The sequence below is a fragment of the Hippopotamus amphibius genome, chromosome 17 (genome assembly GCF_030028045.1).
Source record: "Hippopotamus amphibius kiboko isolate mHipAmp2 chromosome 17, mHipAmp2.hap2, whole genome shotgun sequence".
In the NCBI taxonomy this organism is placed as follows: domain Eukaryota; kingdom Metazoa; phylum Chordata; class Mammalia; order Artiodactyla; family Hippopotamidae; genus Hippopotamus; species Hippopotamus amphibius.
Window position 1 is genome coordinate 54,387,221 of NC_080202.1, and position 26,001 is coordinate 54,413,221.

Here is a 26,001-nt window from a genome sequence, read left to right on the forward strand (position 1 = left end):
GGGGTGGCACAGAGCCGCAAGTCCCCGTGAGTCCCCACGCCCTTCCCAGCTGCTGCCTGGTGGAAGGAGGAGCATCTGCACAGAAAGTCACGCCATTGGTTGTTTTGGGGGCCAAGGTGGAAATGCTCTGTGGCCCAAAGGAAGTTTCTCAGGCGGAGACCTACTGAGTGACAGTTGAAGGCTGAGAGGCTGAGCGCAGCCGAGGGCTGGCGTTCTGCTGATTCTGCCCCAGAGCCAGCACCGGCCTAGTGCTGCTGTGGCCTCGCTGAGCTACCGTGGTCTGTGCTGGGGACAAGAGCTGCTGTTCCTGGACGCCATCGCCGGCCCTGGAGCTGTGCCTCGAGCTGCACCCGGGGAGTGGTCTGTGGCGAGCCACGCTGTCCTTGGAACCGACACACATGCTGACACCCTTGGCCATTTGCATCACAGAAACGTACCAGGGCGTGGGTGTTGCCAAAACCAGAACTATTTCTGTTTGGCTTGAATGTGTTTTGTACTTAATTTGAATATTACAGAAACCTAATCCAGGAGGATGTAAAAACCCACTCAGTGAGCATGCGTCTGATCTGTGCACTGTTCTAGGAGCTGAGAACACAGATGAACAAACTGATAACTGTAACATGAGGTCGGGTTGTGACAGGTGCCAAGGAAGGGGATGGAGGGTGCCGTCGGGAGCAGAGCCGTCAGGGAGGCCTTCTCGGCTAAGGTGACCTTTGTTTAAAGTACAGACCTGTACTCTCTGTTACCCTGTCCTGCCCAACCCCCACCTCTCCCCCCCGCTACCCCCACCATGTCCTGTTGCCTCTTTCGCAAGATTGCAAAGCACCAGCTTACACAGAACTTTCTCTCACTGAGCTTTCTGTCTTGCCAGCTGGGACAGAGGAGATGGAATAATTTTGCTCTGGAAAGACTTTTCTTCTTGCTGAATAAAAGTAAACAAAGATACTGCTAGAGTCAGGGTTTCCTTAAGCCGAGGAAGAGTAATGGCACAGAGCCGTGGCAGTGCTGTTTACCCTGGGTGAGGCGGCCTCAGGCCGCGCGCCCTCACCTAGGTGGGAAGTGCTGTGCCTGGCAGGTCACTGACCTCTCTCCTTTCCCCCTGGGTTGCAGGTCCCGCCTGCTCTTCAGTCTGATGCCCGTCCAGCCCTCCGACCCCCTGGAATGGAATGAGTCTATGCACTCCCTCCGGATCAGCGTGGGGGGCCTTCCCGTGCTGGCGTCCATGACCAAGGCCGCAGACCCACGCTTCCGCCCCCGCTGGAAGGTGATCCTGCCATCCTTCGTGGGTGCCGCCGTCCTCTGGCTGCTCTACGCCCACCGCCCTCCTCCCAGCCGGCCCCCTGTGCCCAACGCCCACAACTGGAGGCTCGGCCGGGTGCCCGCTGACCGGTACAATGACACCTACCCCCTGTCTGCCCCCCAGAGGACAGCAGGCGGGATTCGGTACCGAATCGCTGTTATTGCTGACCTGGACATGGAGTCAAGGGCCCAAGAGGAAAACACCTGGGTCAGTTACCTGAAGAAGGGCTATCTGACCCTGTCAGACAGCGGGGACAGGGTGGCTGTGGAGTGGGACCAAGGCCATGAGGTCCTGGAGTCCCACCTGGCGGAAAAGGGGCGGGGCATGGAACTGTCAGATCTGATTGTCTTCAACGGGAAACTCTACTCCGTGGATGACCGGACAGGTGTTGTCTACCAGATCGAAGGCTCCAAGGCTGTGCCCTGGGTGATCCTGTCCGATGGCGACGGAACTGTGGGGAAAGGTAAGTCGGGCCATCTGTCGCCCAGGCTGCTTGTGGTGCTGGAGGACAGGTCCTGGCTGACCCTCAGCTGGCTTGGTTTGCACACGTGCTCGGTGGAGCATCATGGGTACGGTGGGAGAGGACGTCGGGGAGATCTAGTCTTCCCCTGCCTCTGACCTGTGGCCCCCAGGAAGTGAGCAGAAGCCTCTGAGACCTCAGACCAAAGCCATGTCCAGGAGTGCGCGCTTCTGCTGGGGGCCTGCGGGGGAGGTGGGGCCCCTCCAGGAGGCAGGCTAGGCTCTGCTGCTGCTGCTCTCACTGCCTCCACGAACCAGCCCCCTTCTGCGTCCTAAACGGTATCTTGAGAGCACGCTGGGACGACACCCTCCACGTGCCTCACCTTTAAAGCCGGGGCGTCAGATTTCCTCATTTTGAACCAAGACTTTATTAAAAAGCAAACTTCTCCTTTCTGAAAACCCAGCAGAAGAAGGGTCTGTGTGTAAGCATCAGTGCCCCGCCCCCACCTTGAGTGGAATCTGACCTTGGCATTGGCTGTGCCCCCCGCTCTGCTGTTTGCCAGCAGGCAGGTAGCAGGGCTACGAGAGGGAACCTGTGTGCCCAGAGCCTTCAGATGGGGCAGCAGGAGAGTTGACGCCAATTTCCCGTGTGTCTCTGTGCTCTCTAGAAGGTGGATCCTCACCTTCTAGAAAGCCGAACTCCACTGCAGGTGCCTGAGGTCAAAGGAGGAATCGCATTAACTCACTGGGCCCTGGGCTGGCTGCCAGACCCTCTCCCTCCCCCTCCCCCTCCCCCTCCCCCTCCCCCTCCCCTCCCCCTCCCCCTCCCCCTCCCCCTCCCCCTCTCCCTCCCCCTCTCCCTCCCCTTCTCCCGGTGATAAAAATCTCTCCTGAGTTTGCCCAAGGCTGGGCAAGTGACAGGACTATCTCAGCCACTGTTTATTGGAAATGTTGGTTGCCTGCTTCCTGCTTCAGGTTGTCAGAGCCTGTAGGGCACCGTCCAGGAGTTCTGTTTGCCCCTTGGGTTGGGAGGAAAATGGGATAAAGGGAGCTCAGGGTTGCCCTGTGGTCGGTCATCCAGAGGGGACTGAGGACTGAGGGAAGTCAGTGGGTCCGCCAGGAGCCCCTGCAGGGAAGCATCTCGCAGGGAGGGTTGCAGCCCCAGCTCCTCGAGCCGGCAGGAAGTTTGCAAAACATTTGGGAAGCAGGCACAATTTAGAACACGGTGTAAGAACAGGTGAGAATATGCCAGAAGAACAGAGCGCCTGCACAGCCTTCACAACTGACTCATAGTAAGTAAATCTGGCTAAGAAAATAAACACCATTTGGTGTGGCTACCGTGAGCCCACGTGGCAAGCCCCGCTTAGCTCTGGCCGCGGGCACAAAGTGCACTCAGGGTTGTGTCTGGTGTGGCTGCGAGGGCCGCAGGGGCCTTCTGTGTGACTGACACTTCCTACACTTTCCTAGGGTGGGGTGTAGTCTGAGGTGGGGCTGACAGCTCGAGGAACGGGGAGCTTGGGGTCTGCGGAGATGTGTGAGTGGAGGGCGGGCCTTTGTGGCTGGGGGGAGGGGGAGGCCAGGGCACAGGGGGGTTCACATGGGTTGTGAGGGGGTGGTCTCAGCAGGGTTTCTGGGGTGAGTTTGGGAGGAAGATGCAGTGGCTCCTGGAGGGCAGGGAGAGAGGAGGGGGAGGCAGAAGGCAGCGGTGGTGCCGGTCTGCCCCATGTGAATGCCCTGGGGTCTGCTTTAAGGAGAGGGGCCCAACCACCCACCCTCTGGGATGGAGCTCTGAACAGGCCAGCCTGTCCCCTGCTTTCTTGTCACCACCGCGAGTGAGTCCAGCACGAGTGACCTCTGGCACCCAGGGCTACCGGACCCGGAGGGCTCTCTGCCCTTGCCTGACCGGACCCGTGGAGCCAGGCCAGCAGAGGGCTGGCCGTCGCCTCAGGCCTGCCCCCTGTCTCCCTGTCCCCAGGCTTCAAAGCCGAGTGGCTGGCCGTGAAGGACGAGCACCTGTATGTGGGCGGCCTGGGCAAGGAGTGGACCACCGCCGCAGGGGAGGTACTGAACGAGAACCCGGAGTGGGTGAAGGTGGTGGGCTGCAGGGGCAGCGTGGACCACGAGAACTGGGTGTCCAGCTACAACGCCCTACGGGCCGCCGCCGGGATCCGGCCGCCAGGTGAGAGCCAGGCCCACGAGCGGCCGCCGCGCACATGGGTGGCTTGCAGAGCGCAGGCTTCGCTTCTTGCTTGTCTGACAATTAGGCTGTCCCTGACGGTTGCTCCTGCCGGGCCTCGGGGTTCTGGGGCCAACGAGCCATTTTTTCTCTCACCCCGACTCACCCGGACAGACAGCCCGGTGGGCTCAGACAGCAGCTCCGTCTGCAGGGTCCTCCTGGCCGCAGCCCCGGCGTAGGGTCTCGCTCCTGACCTGGCGGTGCGAGCAGGTGCATGGAGCTTTGCTTCTTTGCCCTCATTTCCAGGAGTCGTGGTTTGTAGTGGGGATTGGCAGTGCTTGGAGCGGCCTGGTCGCCTCTAGGCCTGGGGGGTGTGACTGAGGACATGGCTTCACCCCCAGATAGGCTCACTTCCCATCCTTTTCAGCTCTGAGGCAGCCTCTCCCCACCCGCCCAGATCGGCCATCGCAGATCAGACCTGCGTGTCGCTCGTGCCTTTTCCCCGGCGCTGTCCTCTGTGCCCCTTGAGTAGCACCAAGGAGGCGACATGCAGACAGACCTTGCAGCGGGGCTACTGGGCAGCGCTGAAAAAGCCGGCGGGGAGAGGTGGCCAGAGCGGTGGTGCAGCGGAGACTCCACGTGGTCCTGCTGTCCCTGGCTCGGCCACTCTGGACGGATGGGAGCAAAAACACTTGGAGACCTAAAGACAAGATGACGGTGACGCTGCTCAGGCGCTGGGCCGCTCGCGGGTCTGCATGCAGGGGCAAGGCCGCCCTGGCCCTAGGGAGGGCGGGCGGTGACCGGTCTGTGTGTCCCCAGGCTACCTCATCCACGAGTCCGCCTGCTGGAGCGACACGCTGCAGCGCTGGTTCTTCCTGCCACGCCGCGCCAGCCACGAGCGCTACAGCGAGCAGGACGACGAGCGCCGGGGCACCAACCTGCTGCTGAGCGCCGCCCAGGACTTCGGCGACATCTCCGTCCGGCACGTGGGGGAGGTGGTCCCCACACACGGCTTCTCCTCCTTCAAGTTCATCCCCAACACCGACGACCAGATCATCGTGGCCCTCAAGTCCGAGGAGGACAGCGGCCAGATCGCCACCTACATCATGGCCTTCACGCTCGACGGACGCTTCCTCCTGCCCGAGACCAGGATCGGGAGTGTGAAGTATGAGGGCATAGAGTTCATTTAAACCAAGAAAAATCAAGATGATGAGCCAGGTCGAGGGGTGGACAGTTTTAAGCTACGTCAGGACTGAAATTTTATAAGAACCCGAGGACTGCACTTTCATGTGGTGTTTGATTTTGCTTTTTTTTTTTTTTTTTAAACTCTGAGGTGTGTGCCTGGTTTCGAGATTTCCAGAATTGGGAGCTCAGTCCCAGCCTGAGATGTGGCTTCTCAGAGGTGAAGGGGCAGGGGTCCCGGGACTTGCAGGCCGGACGTTTCCCTGCACTGCCGTCTGGTGGCAGAGGCTAGTCATTGCAGGCGTCTTCATTTGGGGCCCATCCTCTGATTCAGCCCTTTCTTCCATCTGACCTCCCTTTCTTTTCTCTCCATTTCTTCTTTTGTTAAATAAATATTTCTTGAGCTCCTACTGTGTTTCAAGCACTGTGCTCCTTCTGGGAACACAGCAGCGAGGCTGAAGCAGGCCTGCCAGTTAGGTGCGCCTGGGCCACCCCTTCTCTTCCTTCCTCGTGAACCTCAGGCATTAAATCCACCCCTCCAGGCCCCTGGAAAAGGACCTGTTTGCACTGCAGGACACCGCAGGGCTGTGAGAGCGAGGGCAGGCCTCTGGGAACACGTCTGCCCAAAGTGCTGCAGGAGGGGACGCAGGCCCACCGTCTGCTGCCACATCAGACTTCGCCATTCAAGTGGCCGACCCCATTTTCTGCCTTCAGGAAAATTCTGTGGCTGTATAGCACTTTGAAGTTTTAATTATTAACTTATATTAATTAATCTCCTTTCTTATAAAATGGAATCAGCAAATCTTATCAGAGCCAAGTCTTGTAGTTCACAAATTCATTCCCAGCAGTGAAGGAAAAGGTAATTAAGCAGTTACGGTTGGTGAGGCAAGTTTTCAAGCATTTCTAAGTCCTTGGCCAAAGGATACGAAGATAAGGATAAGGATATGTTGCCTTTTTCTGGCAATTATCAGAGATTGCCATTCCTTTAAAGACATCCATGAATGATTTGAATTTGTATTTCCTGAGTCGAGGGGGGCCCTGGGTTCTGGCAAGCCTACACCCAGCCCCAGGCGCTGGGGCTCCCTCACCCTGGAGGCTATGGACGAGGCCTGCCTGGCCCTGCAGTCCCTGTCCTGGCCTTTTATTTCTCCTCTTCCCTGTGGGAGTTTTGCAGCCTTTCTGGAAACTCTTCACAGAAACCTTGGCGTGTCTTAGTACCTGTGGTCTCTTCTCCACACTTTAGGGTAAAGGTGGAGGGTTTGGGACAGAGGTCAGCTGGAACCGAAGCCTAGAAGGGCCACTGCCATCAGCCCACAGCACCCCTCGTCCAGAAGCTACCTCACCCCTCAGGAGAATGTAGGGTTCACGGTGGCCGGGAAGGGCCGTGTTTTAGGCTCTGGCTATTACCGTGTGGACCCCAGTCTCACAGATTTTTCCCACTTTGAAACTTTAATACAGATGCTCGGAGGGAAACCCAGGAAGGATCCCTCATTCTTGGGCTGGTTGTCTGTTTCTTCCACTACAAAACAAATAGCAAAAGAACAGAAAACAAGCCTTTGAACGTGACATGTTTCTCTAGAACTCAGCTCCCACTGGACACAGTCTGAAGGCCCAGGTCTTTTCTGATTTTGCGCAGCTGGGCTCCCTGACCCACCTGGGCTCCCTGACCCACCTCCTTGATGAACATCCTAGACCTGAGGGCTGTGTGATATTAAAAACACAGAGACGGAATTAGGAAGCTTGGAGGACTGGGGACAGTCACTGAGTTGAGATCCAAGACCAAGGTGCCCAGCAGCACCATTTTCACACAGTCGGTGACTTTCACATATTTTAAATCTAGGCTTTTCCCCCTGTATCCGCTGCTGTAAGCATAATGATTGTGTTCCTTCCTACCGGAGCCATTGTTTTGTAAACAATAAAATGAATTCTCTTTGTCTCCTGGTCTGAGTTGGCTTTTGGTGCTCCCCCAGGGGTTAGAGAGCCAGTTCACCCAGGGGCTCAGTGAAGGGTGCGCTCCCTGTGGGGGTGAAGAGGGAGTCCTGGCAAGGAACAAGCCAGAAGTGTTCTGGACACAAGACACAGAACAGCCGATGTGCCGTGGGAGTTCACAGGACAGGGGCCTCTGGACCTTTGCAGACTAGGAGCCTTTCTGGAAACCGAATCATCCAGTCCAACATTTCCCAAAGTCTGAAGATGCTCTTTGGGTCAGAGTGGTTAAGAATATAGGCTCTGAATCACTCCCAGGTTCCAGTCCTATCTCTGACACTTTCCAGCTGTGTGACTGTGGGTAGATCATCTGACCTTTCTGTGCTTCGATTTCTTCATCTGTGAAAGGACAGTGATAATGGGGCTACTTCACAGAGCTGTCATGAACAGTAAATGATTCCATACACAGAAGGGAAGTAGAAAATTCCCTGATGCTTCGTTAGCAACTGCTCACCCATTTTGTTGAAGACTGATAGTGAGGTGGGCTCCAGCGAGAGGTCTAGACTGGTGTGGGTGTCATTAGGGTGTCTGATGGGTCTGCAGGAACAAATGAGGTCACTGCAGGACACGTGGGGCCCTCGGAAGTCCTAAGAGGAAACCTCAGGAACCCGGATGGATGGGACTGTTAAGGAAGGGAAGCCTACACTGGAGGAGGACACCAGGGGAGGGGGGGATCAGAGTGGCAGTGTGCCCATCCTCTGTCCCTTCCCTGCTCTGCTTGGCCTCCCCAGAGGCTGACCTGGGTCAACCTCATCAACACCCTCTGGAATTGACTCCTGACTGGCAGGAGGCAGGGGGCCGAGCTGGGAGACCCTGATTTCCTCCCCAGGGCTGCCTGCCTCCTGTACCGTCTTCAGAAACTGCTCCCTGCCCCTGTCCCTTCTGGCCTGGGAGTGGCCAGAGCTCCAGATACCAGCTCTACCTGTGGTGCCCTTACCCTCCCTGCTCACTCACACCTTGTAAATAGCCCCTTTCTTAGAGCCCCCTTAGATGATCCTGATTTGGAGCCACCTGCTGGGAGCCTGTCCAGGACAGCCTGGGAGGAGAGTCAACTGTCAAACTTTGCAGGAGGTCAAGTAAGAAGGTTGAGTGTGTCCAAGGGCCGAGCAACAGTGAAGACGTAGTGTTCTCAGCGATCCTCGTAAGAACAGTTCCAGGAGGGAGGTTTGGGGAGCCAGAGTGTGCTGGGCTGAGGCAGAAACAGAATGAGGAAGTGCACATGGAGGAGGAAGTCATAGAAAATCGGCTCGACTGTGTCTTTCGCCACGCTACACTGGAATCCCAGTGACTCGTGCCTGCCTGGCACTCCCGCCTGCAATTCATTAGCAAAAAGAAATTCCCCAAAGTTATCTCAGAACTGGGTGAAAGAAAATGAGATTAATTTATTTACAAATGTTAATCCTATCTTCTTGTGCACTTTAAATTGGTAAATTTCAAGGTAAATTATACTTTAATAAAATTGTTAAAAGATTTGGGTAAAGCAAAAATAAAATACTGTCACATAAAGAAAATTCCAAGGCCAAATGGCTTTACTGGTAAATTGTGCCAGATACTTAAGGAAGAAATCATAACAAGCCAACACAAAATCTTCCGTGATTTTGGGAATTGGGAACACTTCCCAACTCATTCTGTGAGGGCACCATTACCCTGATACCAAAACCAGACAAATACAGGAAAAGAGATCTACAGACCGTGTCTCTTGTGAACATAGAGACAAAAACCCTTGGCAAAAATTTAGCCAGTTGAATACAGCATCATATAAAAATGAAAATACTTCATGACAAAGTGTGATTTATTCCAGGAATGCAAGGCTGGTTTAATATCCTAAAATCCACACAATTCACCACATTAACAGAGAAAAAGAAAAAACCGTATGATAACCTCAAAAGATACAGAAAAAACAGTTAACAAAATCCAGTACCCGTTCATGACTTTAAAAACAACAAGCAAAAAAAAGCCACAGAACACCCTTAGCAAACTAGAAACAAAAGAAACTTCTTTAAGCTGGTAAAGGGCATCTGTGAAAAACCTGCAGCTAATGTCATACTTCATGGTGAGAGGCTTTCCTTCGAAGGCTTAGAACGAGGCAAGAAAGTCAGCTTTCACCACTTTTTTCCCCAACCGCTTAACTTTTTTTTAAATTGTGACATTTATTTATTTATTTGACATTTATTGTTATTCACTTGACATTAAAAAAAATTTGACATTACAGACTTCAAAAACTTTGTAACATACTTCTACCAACAGTATACGAGAGTGCTTGTTTCTGCAGGTCTTCAACAGCACTGTATATAGATGCCTTTTAATCTCCATCTGCCCCATCTGATGGGTAAAAACTGGTGTTTTATTTTGCGTTTCTTTGACTACTGAGACTGTGCAACCTATTACATAATTCATAATTTTCGGCTATTTAGATTTCCTCTTCTATTCCTATTCTTTGCCCGTTTCTCCCAGTATTTTATCTTGTTTATCCCAACCGCTTAACTTTTTATTTTGAAATCATTTTAAACCACAAAGAAGTTTTCAAACTAGAATAGCGTTGTTGTGTTCCCTTCATGCAGCTTTGTCCAGTAACAGCCTCTCACGTAACCACAGCTCAGGGATCAAACCAGGAACCCAGCATTGCGCTCACCACTTTCATATACCCTCTATGCTATGCGAGGTCCCAGACAATGCAATTAGGCAAGACAAAGACAAGTTTTTAGATTGGAAAAGAAAGAGTAAAACTCTTTATTCACCAAGGACAGGATCAACTAGATAGGAAAAACCTAAGGACTCTTCAAAAAAGAACCAGCAGCTGAGTTTAGCCGAGCTGAAGGATACACGATTCATGTACAGAAATTAATTTTGTTTCTATACACCCTGCAGTGAACAATTAGAAATGGAAATTTTTTAAAACAGCGTCATTTATAATAGCACCCAAAACATGAAATAGATATAAATCTAACAAAATATGTGCAAGATCTATATGCTGAAACTATAAAACACTGATGAAAGAAATCAAAGAAGACCCAAATAAATCAAAGAATATGCTGTCTTCATGCGTGGAGTGACTCAATTTTGAGGAAGGAAAACAAAGTTGAAGGACTGATACTATCTGACTTCAAGATTAATATGTCATCAAATTGTACTAGTGGCATAGGAAGAATAGGTGTATAAAGTCAATGGAACAGAATAGGGTACAGAAATAGACCCATATGTATGTGGTCAATTGATTTTTGACAAAGGTGCCAGGGTAATTCAGTGGGAAAAAGATTCTTTTTCCGTAAGTAGTGGTGGGACAACTCTATTCTAGATGGAAATAAATGATTGAAATCCTCATCTCCCATCATACACAAAATTAACTCACAATAGATCCTAGACCTAAATGTAAGAGCTGAAACTACAAAATTAGAAGAAGATATAGTAGAAAAACTTTGTGAGTTTAGGTTAGGCGCAGATTTTTTAGATGTGACACCAAAAGAATGGAAAATTGAGCTTTTTCCAAAATCAAAAACAGTGTCTTTTGCTTCTCAGAAGACACTGTTAAGGAAACGAAAAGTCAAGTTTTTCATTCAAAGCCATTTGCAAATCATGTATCTGCTAAAGGACTTGTAGCCAGAATATATAAAGAATTTATAATAAGACAACCCAATTTAAAATGTAAGATTTAAATAGACACTTCACTTCACCAAAGAGGATGAAAGAATGAAAAATAAGCATGTGAAAAGATGCTCCACATCGTGAGTCGTTAAAACCACAGTAAGATTCCACAACACACCCACCAGAATGGATAACACTAAAAAGACTGGCAATACCAAGTATTGGTGAAGATTTAAAGCCACTGGAACAGCCACAGAAATTGCTAGTAGGGATGCAAAATGGTTCAGCCACTTTGGAGAACAGTTTGACAGTTTCTTAAAAAGTTAAAACACCGACCCTATGACCCAGTAATCCTACCCCTACACAAAAGAAGTAAAAACTTATGTTCACACAAAGATTTTTCTGCAAGTGTTCCTAGCAGCTTTATTTGTAATACAGTAGCCCCCTGCCTTTATCTGCAGGGGATACTTTCCAACACCCCAGTGGATGCCTGAATCTGTGGATAGTATCAATCCCCATATATACTGTCTTTTCCTAAACATACCTACCTATGATAAAGTTTGATTTATTTATTTTTTTAAAATTTAAAAAATTCTTTACTTATTTATTTATTATTATTTTTGGCCGCTTCTCTGGGCATTCGGGATCTTAGTTCCCCCACCAAGGATTGAACCATGCCCCCTGCAGTGGAAGCACAGAGTCTTAACCACTGGACCACCAGGGAAGTCCTGATAAAGTTTTATTTATAAATTAGGCACAAAGAGAATATCCGAGTTTCCAGCATCACTACTCTTGTGCTTTGGAACCATTATTGAGTAAAATAAGAGTTACTTGAACACAAGCACTGTGATATCTGGACAGTTGATCTGATGACCAAGATGGATACTAACTGACTAACAGGTGGGATATTGGATGAGGGGATGATGATTCACGTTCCGGGAGGGACGGCACAAGATTTCATCACGCTCCTCAGAATGGCACACAATTTAAAACTCACAAATTGTTAATTTCTGGAATTTTCATTTAATATTTTTGAACCACAGTTTACCATGGGTAACTGAACCTGCAGAAAGCGAAGCCTCGGATAAGGAGGGGTGAGTGTAGTCCAAAACTGGGAGTGACCCAAATGTCCATCAGTGCATAACTGTGGAGACAGATTGAGATCTGTCCACACAGTGGGCTGCTTCTCAGCGAAAAAATAACCAATTATTGATATTCTCAGTGACATCTCAAAGGCATGTGCCCCCCTGCCCTGTAAAATGTATCTGAAGCAGAGAAAACCTTGCTAAAAATCATTTTACTTTTCATTCCATAAACATTGTGCATGGATTCCCTAGCAGAAACTTCGCCAAGACACATGTTCATCATTCAGCAGAATTCTAATTTTCTAATTCTAAGGAGAACTACTAAGATGAATGAGGAAAACACCTTCCCATGCAGTCTTTAGGGAAAGCTCCTGCCAAGTTTAATGAAAGGAAATTTGGTTTGGAAACAAACGAGTCTTCGTTTGGTGATCTTTAGTAGAAATGAGGATGGGGGCAGGGGAGGTGAGAAATTGTGTCTCAGCAGAAACTATCATACACATATGGATGTTAAAATTCTGTTCAGCATCTTTGGAAAAAAAAAAAAAGCATGTGCTAAGTTAAAGGTTACATGTTGGGTGCTTCCGTTTACCTGAGATTCTAGAACGTGCAGAGCTGTGGTGGCAGTAGGCAGATCCCGGGTTGCCAGGGTTGGGGGCTGGCAGAGGGGATTGTCAGCAGAGGGCATAAGAGAACATTCGGGGATGATGAGAATGTTCTCTATGATTGTCATGGTTACCATCTGTATACATTTGTCAAAACTCATTAAATCGATGCACGTTATTGTATGTAAATGATTAGATCTCAAGCCAATTTTTTAAAATAAATTTATTTATTTTATTTTTTATTTATTGGCTGTGTTGGGTCTTTGTTACTGCCTGCAGGCTTTCTCTAGTTGCGGCGAATGGGGGCTACTCTTCGTTGTCGTGCGCAGGCGTCTCGTGGTGGCTTCTCATATTGCGGAGCACAGGCTCTAGGCGCACGGGCTTCAGTCGTTGCGGCACATGGGCTCATTAGTTGTGGCTCACGGGCTCTAGAGCACAGGCTCAGTAGTTGTGGCACACAGGCTTAGTTGCTCCACGGCATGTGGGATCTTTCGAAGCCAGGGATTGAACCTGTGTCCCCTGTATTGGCAGGCAGGTTCTTAACCACTGCACCACCAGGAAAATCCCCCAATTTGTTAACAAAGAAAGAAAAGTGTGGGCTGGAATTCCAGCTCTCCCCTTCCCAGCTGTGTAACTGTATGGGTTCCCCCCCATACCTGTTTTCTCATCTATTAAAGAGTTAATAAGAGCAGCTACTTCCCATAGAGGTTGGGAGTATTGGATGGGTCCCATCAAAGGTTTACAGCAGTGCCGGCTACCTCTCTGTTAGCATTACAGGCAGCATTCTGTGTTTGGTGGGGGAGCAGGGGAGGAAGCACAAAAAAATATCTTACAGGCTTCATAAGGGCTCTAGTACGACAGCCCTCAGCACGCTGCTGGCTGCTCCTGGCCGCGTCTCAGCTGTGGCTTCCTGCTTACAGCAGAGGCGTCCACACGGTCACCACTGGCCCGATTGTCTGTGGCGTCGGGGCTCTCACAGTTGGTCTCCTTATCAGAGCTGAGCCGCTCCTCTCTGGAGCAGATTGTCTCAATTCTTGTTCCTGTTCCAGTTCCCTTTGGGAGCTTAAGGCTGGAAAGCCCCTGAGAGCCGGAGGGGAACAGACACCCGTGCTTTGATTCAATGTCCAAGCGTCAGTCTGACATTTTACGACCTGCACACGAAGGACATTCCGGCAGGAAAGGACTCAGGGACTAAAGATTCGGCAACTTGGGTTTTTTGACATTGCCACCAGTACCTCCCAAAGGACTTCCTGTGCACTCCTGACCTTGACTGGCCACTTGTTAGGGCAAGAACCAGTGGAGACTAGAAGTGAGGTGCTGAGGTTTCTGTGTCAGCCAGCGCTGGGGCTCCTTCAGCTGGATGGGATGTTAAAACTCTCCAGTCTCTTCCGCCAGTTCTGTTTCTACTGCTTCCCCCCCGGATCTTTACAGTTTCTTTGGAGGGGATTAGATGAGCCCGTAGCCCCCTCAAACCACACCTCTTGGGCAAATAGTCATTGAATGGTTGACCTCGGGGCTCACTCTCTTGGACTCAGGGCTGCCAGGGAAAGTCTGCCTCCCCCAGTGGTTCTCAACCCTGGCTGCACGTGGGAACCACCTGCAAGGCTTTAATACCAATGCCTGTCCCCACCCCAGAGATTGTGACTTAATGGGTCTTGGTGTTGGGAGTTTATGAAACTCCTGGGTGATTCTCATGTGTTGACCAGGTCGACAGCCACTGGGTTAGAGAGACCTGGGGACATTCCAAGGGGACAACTCTCGTCCAGAACCTGGGATGCCAGTGACAGAAGCAAAAGAGGATTTTGATTGCCTCATTTAACCTTGAATCCAGGGCTTGGCCTTGACTTCAGGCCAGCTGGATGCAGATGCTCAAACCGTAGCATCAGGACCTAGGTTCTCCATCTCCCAGCTCTGCCCTCATCTGCATCCTCAGCTGGGCTTTCCTCAGGGCACGGTCTGGGGCACCACGGGCATCAGCACCTCCAGGCCACCTGCTCCCGACAGGGTCCTGTTCCAGGAGTCTGAAGCTGACTCCCTGGGCCGGCTGGGATCTCGGCACCTCCGTGACACCCTCTGTCTCTGACTCGTCAGGCCCAAGCAAGAGGCAGGGGAGTCACACAACCCGGAGCGGTGGGGGGTGGGGGGAGAGGTGGCACTGCTTCCCCAGGGGAAAATCGAGGTGCTGGCTCTCTGTCGGAGGAAAGGAAAGGGAGTGGGTGTGAGGTGGGCAGAACAATTTATGTCCACTCCAGAGGTTCTGCCCCCACGCCATCGGGGTACGGCATTCAGGTCAGGCATGTCATGTGCTTACAGCAGAGGGAGCAGCCCCCCCGGCAGTGTCCCTTCTGCTGGTAATGTGTGACACCAGGAAATGGCTCAGGGTGTGCCGTGAGAGGGCCCACAGTCCCCAGATGCAGACCCTGCCTGTGCATGCCCACCCTCTGTTCTTCTGACCGCTGTCCCCTGGTGCCCCTCCCCTTCCTTCCCCCAGCACCCGCCCCTGGCACCGGTCCAGCTTGAAAGAGTGTTGAAATTCAAATGTGGCTGTCGGCCACCTAGCTCTAGTTACAAAATCAACCAGACTGCTGCCTTGGGCCTCTGCCCATCCCTGCCGCCATCCCCGCCTCCCCCAGTCAGCACTGAGGTGGGGGAGGGACAGGGAGCCCTGATGGCAACCAACCCCAGAAGAAAACAGTGTCAGGTGGTTTCTAGAAATCGAAACTAAACTGAGCTTTCTGAAGCATTTCCTGGAACCAGCCTGACCACGCTCTGTACTGGAAGTGTTTTCTGGGTTGAAGATCTGTCTGCACAGGGATCCTGCAGGTGGGAGGCTTTAGAACAGCCATCCATAGTTGCTTCGGGCAGGTAAGCTCATGCCTCTTGCTCTCAGGTGGGTGTCCCTCTCTCTATACCATGTGATCTCCTGGGGGCCAAGTCTCCCTGCTTGTACCCAGCTGGGGATCTGGTACTCCTCCTGAATCCAGGGACCATCACTGCTGTTCCCATATCCAAAGGATCTCTGTGTACAGTTGGGCAGGTTGTTCACTGGTGCACAAGGACACCAGCCAAAGGGGCAAGCAGGCTCGGAATTCAGCCGAGGTGCTCTCTCTGATCAGTGTTTTGCAGGCTAAACCTGCTCAAAAGAAAAGCATCTTTTTCCAGTTTGCACAAGCTCTGTCCCACCTCCCAAATGAGTCAGGCAAAAATGGGTGGCCTTGCCTCCCCAAGCCCCCGGCTCTGAGGTGCAGGCCCCACATCTGCCTGCCGCCCTCCAGGAGCAGGGTCTGAAGGCTTGGTGGACAGACAGGTCCTGGTCCCGAGGGCTGTCCAACTCCACCGTCTCACTCGGCTGTGTCCTTTCGCTGCAGGACAAGGGGCTCCCAGGCAAGGCCATGGTCCCCCTACGGCTCCTCTGGATGTGGCTGCTGGTCGCGGGGACTCAAGGTGAGCTGAGCCCCAGGAATGCAGAAAGCAGCAGTCTGTGAACGGCTGCTTCCTTGCTCTGTGGGGTCAGCCTCCTCCTTGCAGAAAATCAAGGCAAGGTTCTGGCCGGTGCCTGGGTCACAGGGGTCAGCCCGGGTCTCTCTCCTGCTTGAAGCCCCGGCTGTCCCAAGTCATGGCTTGTAGGTTTTGTAGGGGGGATGCCAAGGGGTTCTCCATTTCATCCAGTGGGAACCAGAGGGACCATGCAGGAGGGCCCCACAGATCGGCCAAACCCTGGGGGGCATGAGGCCAGTGCCCTTTGGACATAGTCAGACTTCCAGAGCCCTGGACACTTGTCCTCACGCTCTTCACTCTTTGAGGCTCTTCCTCATCCTGGTGACCTCACAGAGGCCTGTTGCACCCCCATCTGAGAATTGCCCTTTGACACGGCACCCAGCTCCTGCCTGACCCTGTCGGCTCTTGGTGGGGGGGCTGAGGTGGGGCTGGGCGGGGGAGGTCAGCAGGCTGAGTCCCAAAAGAACGAGTGTGGGGCCAGGACCCCGCTTCCTCCCCTTGCCTGGCACACTCTGCCTGTGTTTCCGGGGCACCCTGGGCCTGCTGCCCCCCGGCGTCCCCTCGCTGCTCCCGGCAGTACCTGCCATGTTGCCTGGGCTGCATCCCAAGCCCCAGACACCCTCAGGTGGAGTCAGTATGGGCCTCTGCCCCATCCCCCATTCTTCCCTTGGGGTCCTGGCACCCCACTCTCAGGTGGCACCAAGCACCCCTCCTCCCCTTCTCTGTCAATGAAGGGAAGGGCTGAGATGTCAAAGACAAGAAAGGAGGAGTCTGCCCTCAGTGTGTGTATGTGGGGAGTCTCTGTATTTCTCACTTCTCCCCAGGGGGCGATCCTGTCTAGGATGGATGGGGTCTTCAAAGCTAATGGTCCAGGGGTCACCCCCGTTAGGGAGAACTTTACTGCCTCCATGAAAGCACATGGCCCCCGAGGAGTGTGGGGCAGCCATGCTCAGCGCCCAGCCTTCATCCTTCATCCTCGCTGACCCTGCTCTCCCCCGGGAGCTTGCAGGCACGGACGATGGTGACATGCGGCTGGCCGACGGGAACACCGCCAACGAGGGCCGTGTGGAGATCTACTACAGGGGCCAGTGGGGGACGGTGTGTGACAACCTGTGGGACCTGACGGATGCCAGCGTTGTCTGCCGGGCCCTGGGCTTCAAGAACGCCACCGAGGCTCTGGGCAGAGCCGCCTTCGGGCCAGGTAACCTGAGGGTCCCCAGGTCCTCCAAAGCTGGACATGCTGCCAAGTAACCAGGGCCACCAAGGGACGGTACCTCAGGCGTGCAAATGGCATTCCCGCCAGCTCAGCGCTGGCAAAGGTTTCAAAGAGGCCGAAGCCCTGCGCTGGTGGCCCGGCGCGCACTCAAACTTGGCTGGTGGCCGTTCCCTCCAGCCCAGAGGCTCCACTCTAGGGAACTCACCTGCTTGAAACAGTCTCCCCCCAAAAGTGTGTGTGCCTGGGATTCAAGAAAAGGGAAATCATCCAAATATTCAAAGACGGGGTAGATGCATAAATTATGGTATAATAATTTGATATCTACGAAGCAGACCGACCTTGTGAAAACAAGGCTAGTTCACGGTGCGACGTTACAATAATAGATCTGAACCCTCGCTCCAGTAGTCACCCGATGGTACCTGGTAAAAGACACGTACACACGTGGACGCACGCTGGAGGGACATCACCAACCAGGAGCCGCTTTTCTGGGATGGCAGGATTGCAGTGTGGTTTTTTCCCACCTCTGTGCATAACTGTGACTATTCTTTATGAGGCTTTTCGGGAGAGCAGCCCTGTGTGCGGGGCCTTCCTCCTCGGCCCGAGAGCCCCAGCTCCCCCTCCAGACTCTGTTGTTCTTGCTGTGCCACCAGGAAGGGGCCCTATCATGCTGGACGAGGTGCAGTGCATGGGGACAGAGCCCTCGCTGGCCAGTTGCACATCCCTGGGCTGGTTGAAGAGCAACTGTAGACACGACAGGGATGCCGGTGTGATCTGCGCCAACGGTGAGTGGGGGTGGGGGGTACCCCATCCTGAGCCCGAGGGCCCTCCCTGTCCCACCCCTGAGAGCTGCCATGGAGGCCCGGCCCTGAATCCCAGGGGCAGGGTCACGCCCCCCGCCACGCAGATCACACACCTCCGGTGCACAGGTTCGCAGGTGGTGCCCACACTCGAGGAGGGGCAGGAAAGCCCGCAGGTCCACCACCTCACAGCAACAGATCCCCACTTCCCCACCACCACCCCCACTGCCCCCCGGAGCCACTCAGAAATGCCCCATTTAGCCTGATTCTCAGGCAATAAGCCACACTCCAAATACAGGCACACCTCGGAGATATGGCGGGTTTGGTCCCAGACCAGCAAAACAAAGCGAGTATCACAGTAAAGCGAGTCACAGGAATTTTTTGGTTTGCCAACGCCTGTAAAAGTTATGTTTACCTCACACTGTAGTCTAGTAAGTGTGCAATAGCATTATGTCTAAGGAAACAATGTGCATACTAAAATATGGAATCACTGTTGTACACCTGAAATTAATATAATATTGTAAACCAACTGTACTTCAGTTTAATAAAAAAGCAAGCAGACTTAGTTGGAAGCAGAGCTAGAGCTGGAACAAAGATTTTCTGACCCTAAGGTCAAAGTGCTAGGTCACTCCTGCGAGGGAGAGAGAGCAGTTGTCACCAGGTGCAGGCTTCTGGGCCCAGCAGTGCCCCCTCCCTGTGATGGGGGGAGATGCAGGGAGACTGCAACCTGCGCTCAGCCGCACAGTGCCAGGGCCTTGTTGCGTTAAGGGAGAATTGAAGCTGATGAGTTTTAGATGAAATAAATATGTATATTTTTTCTCTTTTTTTGTAGAGAATAAATTTAAAGAATAGCCAATCCTAAATATAATACATTGATGGCATAAAATCAATAAACCAGAAAAGCTATCAATGAAAAAAAAACCTACACACCTTAATTTTTTTTTAATTATGTACAAACCTCAATTAAACAATACTTTATTGCTAAAAATTGCTAACCACCATCTGAGCCTTCAGCAAGTCGTAATCTTCTTGCAAAAGTAACATCAGAGATCACTGAGAATTACCAAAATGTGACACAGAGACATAACGTGAGCAAATGCCATTGGGAAAACAACATGGCATAGTTCAAGGCACAGTTGCCACAACCTTCAGTTTCTGAGAAACTTGGCATCTACGAAGCACCGTAAAACGAGATGCCCGGGCACCCTGTGTCTGCGCGCTGCCAGCTTACCTCTCGAAACGCCAGCCCTTTATTTCTGCTAGTTCTCACTCTGAAATATATTTCACTATGCACTCCCCCACAACCTGGGCTTAGACAGTGTGCTGAGTGTGCTTTAAACATTCTTGGGGGTGAAAAGATGTAACGGCAAACAGCCCAGCCCTGCCCTCTCCTCGACGCCATCAGACGTTCTAAATGGACCCAGGCCACTCTGCAGTTTTGAATCCTCGGGTCCCAGTTTTTTGTTGTCTCTCACGACCACTTGTCCTTCTCCCTGGGCTCTAGGGGCACATGCAGGAGACACACCCGGGCTGTGGGGCCGGGGTACAAGGCAGGAAGCAGGCCTGGCTTGGCAGGGAGCCCCAGGGCGAAAGTGAAGGCCAGAGGAGAAGCTGGACTGGAGGGGGCTGAAACCACCTAGTTTATCAGAATTGATTTAAACCTGTTTGTGGCGAAGAAAGAACAGATGGGATTTAGTTCCCTGTTAAGCCTTGGGAGGGGCCAGGAGAGGGGGTGCATCACCCCCAACCACCCTGGGAGCTTTGAGTAGCTTCTCTAGGCCTTGGTCCTCTGAAGGAGGCTGCTGGGGACCGCAAAGCTCTAAACAGGGTTGCCTTGAGACCCTCTTCAGACCAAACCAGGCAGGAGGTTCGGGTTTTAGAAGGTCACATCTGGGTGACTGATTGATTGATTGATTGGGATGGGACCCCAGGCTCTGGCAGTCAGCACCTCCAAATCCCCCACCTGGATATGCTGTCTGAATTTGGGGGGAGCAGATATGCCAAGTAGGGGTGTTTGATGGGATGGGACTCTGGGCCACGAGGGGCAACAGCACCCTGTCTTCCAGGGCTGTTCTTTCCTTGTCTCCCCAGGAGCCTTTCTGAGTAGATAAGGCAGGACTAAGGCCACAATTTAAGGGAAGAAACTAACTCCAGGGAGCAAAAATGTTTTGGGGTCACAGAGGAAGTGAGTGCCAGGGCCCCTCCTAATAAGGCACATTCTGTTCTACATCTTAGAAACCAGAGGCATCTACACCTTCGACCTGTCCGGGGAGCTCCCTGAGGCCCTAGAGCAGATCTTTGAGAGCCAGAAGGGCTGTGACGTGTTCATCACGGTAAAGACGAAGGAGAAGGATGAGCTGGGCATCTGTGCCCACAAGCTGATCCTGTCCAGCAACCCCGAGGCCCACGGCCTGTGGAAGGAGCCAAGCAGCAGGGTCACCATGGAGGTGGACGCCGAGTGTGTGCCTGTCGTCAGAGACTTTATCAAGTGAGTGTCCTCGGGGGCTGGGCACTGGGCAGCAGCCCCTCCGAGGCAAACTGCAGGGACGGGATGTGGCACTGACCACAGCTGTGCTTGCACCAGCACACACACGTGCAACAGCACACGTGCTTGCACGTCCACATGTGCACACACTCACACGTTCACACACTCACCTTCACAGCCACGCATCCTCCCATTCACACGCACGTTCTTATGCATCTTTCTGTGGGGGCTGTGAGAGATGGGGCAGCCCTCACACACACGCACGTGCACACAGACATACAGACACACACACACACACACACACACACAACTGTCTCTCAGATTTAATAAGCACCCAAAAAACAGCTATCAAAGTATTCTCCCTCTTCTCACCTTACTGATCCACTCACACGAAAAATAGAAAACCCCCGAATACAAATCCGATGGAGCAGAAAAGTGGGGAGAAAGCCCTCAGTAGGGCCTCCTGGGCCATGGGTCTAACCAGCGGGCAGGCCACACTCGGGAGCCCGTCTCCCAGATGAGGAGCGTGGAGCCCAAGGGGTCAGCCCCTTCCCTGCAAACTGCCCTGCTGGGGGCCACTCTGTCACCACCTGGGGGGCCTCCTGGGGACTGGTGTTCTGAGAACATCGATTTGCAAAAAGAACCATGTCTGTGAAAAGGTGTTCTCTCTTGTGACCCAAAGCTGTAGGTGGCTGAAAGTGATGTTTAAGAGAAAATGACAAATGGCATTAAAACAGATTAAAGTGGTTTCTTTTCAGCCAAGTCCAACATAAGAACCTGGCAGCTGTCTTGTGCCCCTCCTAAAGGGACTGATTTCTGTAATGCGTTTGTGCCAAGCCCCAGCTTCCCAGCCCCAGCTGGAGTCACAGCCCTTGGTCAGATTTCAGTGATTTTTCTGGACTGTTTGGCCATGTGCTCCGGCTCTCTCCCTGTCCCTCTCTGTCTCCCTGTCTCTTTCTGTCTCTGTATCTCTCTGCCTGCCTGTCTCTCTCCATGTCTCTGTCTTTCTGTCTCTCCCTCCCTCTCTCTCTCTTCCTTTCTCTCTGTCTGTCTCTCTCCCTCCCTAAGGCAGAGAGGCTGCCGTGAGCTCCGTCCAGGCCCCAGAAGGCCTCAGGAGACCCATGCTCACGGGGGCCGCCCCCCATGCTCCCTTTCCCTCTGGCCAGCAGGCCCCACGTGGCACCTGCTGTTCAGAGCCTTCTGTCAGTAATCTGGCTTCTCAGCAGTTTCTGGGGTCTCTGAGGGTCACTAATACCCCAGGGCCTTTGGTCTTTTTTCCACCTCTCCGGACGTTTTCTTCCCTGATGGTGGTGCTGGGTCGAAGGGCCAATTGCGACCCCCTGTACCCAGCCACTCGGGTGCCTGCCTGAGGCTGAGGGCGGCCAGTGTACCCGGGCGGAGGAGAGCCAGCTGGGCTGGGGCGTCACCAGGTAGGAGCTGTGCAGCTCCCAGCAGGGGGAATTAAGAGGTGACGACGAAAACAGTCTGCGGTCTCCTCGCTCCCTTTGTCAGTGGCCATCTGTGGGGCCCTTGGTGGCTCCCCTTGCCTATGAGAGAGGCAGTGCCCACTCTGCTGTCCAGATGCTGCCCAGGGCAGAGGTCCCTGGGCTCAGGCAGCCGTCAAGCAGACACCCAGCCATGGGTGATGGGCCAGAGGGCTCAGATGCCCTTTTTTGCTTCAGAGTTCATGGCCGTCAGCAGGATCACATGATGTGTTGAGTGCATGAGGGCAGAGAGGGAGCGAGCAGGGCGGGCCCGCCTCCGCCACCGGCACTGGATACTGTGGGGTCCCGGCTCCGTTCTGGGCGCCCCTGGCTCCGTGTTCAGGTGACAGCGTGGCCACCAGGCCTGTGGCTTAGCATTCAAGAGGGGCCGTGGGGAGAGTTTGGCTCTTCCCAAAGCAGGACTCCGCTCACTGTATTCCAGGAGATGGCGGGGGCCACAGCCTTTCCCCTCCTGGCAGGCTCCCTCTACACACATCTTCACACAGCAAAGCGCTTCCTGGTGGCGCACTGCTTTACATAGCAGATGGCACAGACTGGGTGCCGCCCACGGGGCTCACGGCTGGTGGGGAAGGCAGACAGAAGCTAACTAGCAGCGATGCCCATGTCATGGGGGCACTAGAAAGGTGCTGGGGGCAGAGGGGTGCCCACGGGCACCCAATGAAGTCCTGAAGGGGTCTGGCCATGGGCATGATGGCGGGAAGGGAAGAGCAATGCAGTGCCAATGCCCGGGACGACCGGCAGGTCCTGGCATCCAGGGTCCGGCCGATGAGGACAATGGTGATGGTGGAGGAGGTGGTGGGACCACCTCCGTCACGGGTGAGGATGAAGCAACATCCTCAAGGAGCCTGGGATCTGCCCAGTTGCCAGTGCATCTGGCTCTAGGCAAACGGGAGCTTGGAATGTGGGTTGACCCAGGAGATAAAGCAGGGGACTCTGAATGCTCCTTGAACTAGCTAGCACCCCGGGTGGGAGCAGTCAAGGGCACAGCTGCACCAGGGCACACCTGTTGTCCCGTAGGGGAAGGGATGCGGCCAGGCGTCAGCCATCATCTCTCCCCAGGTACCTCTACTCCCGGAGGATCGACGTGTCTCTGTCATCAGTGAAGTGCTTGCACAAGCTCGCCTCTGCCTACAAGGCCAGGCAGCTGCAGAGCTACTGCGGGCACCTCTTTGCCATCCTCCTCCCCCAGGACCCTTCTTTCCAGACGCCCCTGGAGCTCTATGCCTATGCTCTGGCCACCCAGGACCCTGTGCTGGAGGAGATCTGCATGCAGTTCCTGACCTGGAACTTCGGGGCCCTGACACAGGCTGAGGGCTGGCTGAGCGTCCCCACAGCCCTGCTCGGAGAGCTGCTCTCCAGCAGCGAGCTAGTCGTGCCCAGTGAGCGGGCGCTGCTGTTGGCCTTGGATGAATGGAGCCGGGAGAGGCACACCTCCCACAGGGAGGTGGAGAACTTGATAGAGAAGGTGCGGTTCCCCATGATGCTGCCCAGGGACCTCTTCACGCTGCAGTTTAACCTGTCCCTGTACTGGAGTCACGAGGAGCTCTTCCAGAAGAAGCTGCTGCAGGCCCTGGAGTTCCACACTGTGCCCTTCGAGCTGCTGGCTCAGTACCGGGGCCTGAACCTCACCGAGGACGCCTACCAGCCCCGGCTTTACACCTCATCCACCTGGAGCGCCTCCGTGACAGGTTCCAGTTACAACCCCTACCAATCCTTCCAGACCCCCCAGCACCCCAGCTTCCTCTTCCAGGCCAAGTCCGTTTCCTGGTCTTTTGTCTACCTTCCCACCATCCAGAGCTGCTGGAACTATGGTTTCTCGTGCTCCTCTGACGACCCCCCCCTCCTGGCCCTCTCCAAGTCTAGCTACTCCGATCCCACCATCGGTTATGAGAACAAGGCCCTGATGCTCTGTGGGGGGAGCTTCGTGGCGGACATCACCGACTTTGAGGGCTGGAAGGCCCTGATCCCCAGTGCCCTGGGCACCAACAGCTCCAGGAGAGCTTCCTTCTTCCCCTGCCCGACAGGGTCCTTCAGCAGCTTCCAAGTCGTCATCCGTCCCTTCTACCTGACCAACTCCACAAGCATGGACTAGGCCTGAGGCTGGGGGCCCAGGGTGGCAGGAGGGCGCAGAGGCCAGGCACCTCCCATCCTTTACCTCCTCTCTGCAACCACCTCCAACCACCGGCCACCAGATGGCCCCCCTGCTTCCACTGACCTCTCCGAGCTGAAAGAAATTACTGGAAGGTTTCAACTAGTGCACGTCTCAAACTGAGCACTCCCACTTCCCACTGCGCAGCTGGTTTGTCGGGAAACAAGGAGATGCGAGCTGGGAGCTGCCTGGTTTCCTACCCAGCCTTTCACTTTCTCCGCCCTCTGCTGTCCCTTGTCTGAGATCATTAAAACTGCACTGTGGTTCCCATGTTCTCTTGTTCATGCAGAAAGGGTTTTTGAGTCCACAGGGGATTCAGACGTCGGGCGCACTGGGCCCTGAGCTGATGCAGTCCCTTCCGTGTGAAGCTGCAGTCTTGTGGGTGAGGTAGGTGATCACAAGAAAGCAAACACTTGGGGTAAATACACGCTGGCATAACAGGTGATGGAAACCAGAGAGGGGGAGGGGGGAGGCACAGGCTGGAGCTACTTTAGTGGATCTCCGTGGAGAAATGAAGAGCGGGGGGCAGCAGATGTGGAGAAAATGGGAGGTGTGTCCCAGGTAGAAGGAATAGCACATGCTCAGAATCTTTTCTCCATCAATCCTTGCACATGTGCACAGGGATGGTGGCAGAGATTCTTATCTCAATGTTGTTTGTAAAAATGGAAATTTGCAAAGAACCTAAAAGGTGCTTGACCACAAATAAAAGACACCCACGATGGGGTGGGTCAGGCAGAAGAAGGTTGTACTAGAAGGACACTGGAAGACCCAGAGAATCTAGGCCGAGGCAGGGGGACCAGGCCTGAGGTCCCATGGGGACATACCATTAGAATGCCACCACTGGGTTCTGGGTACTGGAGGCTGCCCCCACCGTGAGCAGGGAGGAATTCTAAACTGTCCCCGCTTCTCTGTGATGCATTCTCCAGGCACCTAGTCTCGTTGGAAGCATCTGGCTGGCCAGGCTCAGGCCACGTGCCCTCCACTCTTGGCCAGGGTCTGAGAGAACAAGCATCTGGATTGTTTTGGCCTTGAGAAGGGAGGCAGCACAAGGCTTACCCAATGGGAGGGGGGTTCAGAGGCTGGGCAGCCAAGACAGCAGCCATCCCCGCCACACACGCCTCTTCCCCACCGGCCCCGCAAAAACAAAAGCAGGGACACAAAGCCTCCACCTCACCCCACACAGCTTCACCCTTTCCCAAAGGGTGCCCCCAGGCCCCCCAGGCTCCGGGCCCGCCATCTTGGCCACCCCCGTGGTGGGCCTTTGACGTTTGAAAAATCTATCACTTTAAGTCACACTGTTGACCGTTGCCCTCACCACTGTCGGGCACAACAGCGGCTAAAGGAAGACAGGAAATGTTTGTTATCACCGTGCACCAGACACGCACAGGGGAACTCTGGTCTCGCTGTAGCAATGAGACCACGGCCTCACTCCTCTCCTACCCACTCCGTGGACTCCCTGCCCACAGCCAGCACCTTGGCAGTGAAGGTAAAAGCCTGGTCAGGTAACCGGAACCTTCCTTCCAGAGAGCTCCAGGCCCTGGTGGATCCTGGCTCTAAGAAAGCCTGCAGCCCCACATTGAGCCATTGGACCTGGCAGTTTAAGCAGATGCCTGAGGACTTCCCTGGTGGTGCAGTGGTTAAGAATCCGCCTGTCCATGCAGGGGACACGGGTTCAATCCCTGGTCCAGGAAGATCCCACATGTCACGGAGCAGCTAAGCCCGTGCACCACAACTACTGAAGGCCATGCACCTAGAACCCATGCTCTGTAACAAGAGAAGCCACCGCAATGAGAAGCCAGAGCTTGGCAAACGAAGAGAAGTCCCCGCTCACCGCAACTGGAGAAAGTCTGCATGCAGCAGCAAAGACCCAACTCAGCCGAAAAGTTCCTTCCACCCTCCTTGTGGGCTTTTGAGTGGCAGCCCAGTCCCCCTGCTGATCAGGGCCCACCAGCCCAGGGCAGGCCTCCTGCTTTCATTCT

General features: G+C 53.6%; 1 protein-coding gene across 5 annotated transcripts in view; it reads left to right on the forward strand.

The window, feature by feature from the left end:
* LOC130840459 (soluble calcium-activated nucleotidase 1) overlaps positions 1 to 24,292 on the forward strand; it is a 33,572-nt gene extending 9,280 nt beyond the window's left edge. For 3 of the 5 annotated variants that reach the window (XM_057716017.1, XM_057716018.1, XM_057716019.1), the window contains 3 exons: positions 1,111 to 1,763; positions 3,735 to 3,938; positions 4,755 to 7,058. In XM_057716017.1, coding sequence (XP_057572000.1) covers positions 1,133 to 1,763; positions 3,735 to 3,938; positions 4,755 to 5,125 — 1,206 coding nt within the window. In that variant the 5' untranslated portion in view covers positions 1,111 to 1,132 and the 3' untranslated portion in view covers positions 5,126 to 7,058. Of the gene's footprint in view, positions 1 to 1,110; positions 1,764 to 1,807; positions 1,813 to 3,734; positions 3,939 to 4,754; positions 7,059 to 15,080; positions 15,238 to 15,740; positions 15,817 to 16,879; positions 17,072 to 17,736; positions 17,869 to 20,118; positions 20,372 to 22,932 lie in introns of those variants that run through there. The other 2 variants (XM_057716020.1, XM_057716016.1) reach the window with 2 other exon arrangements.
* Positions 24,293 to 26,001: the final 1,709 nt, after the last annotated feature.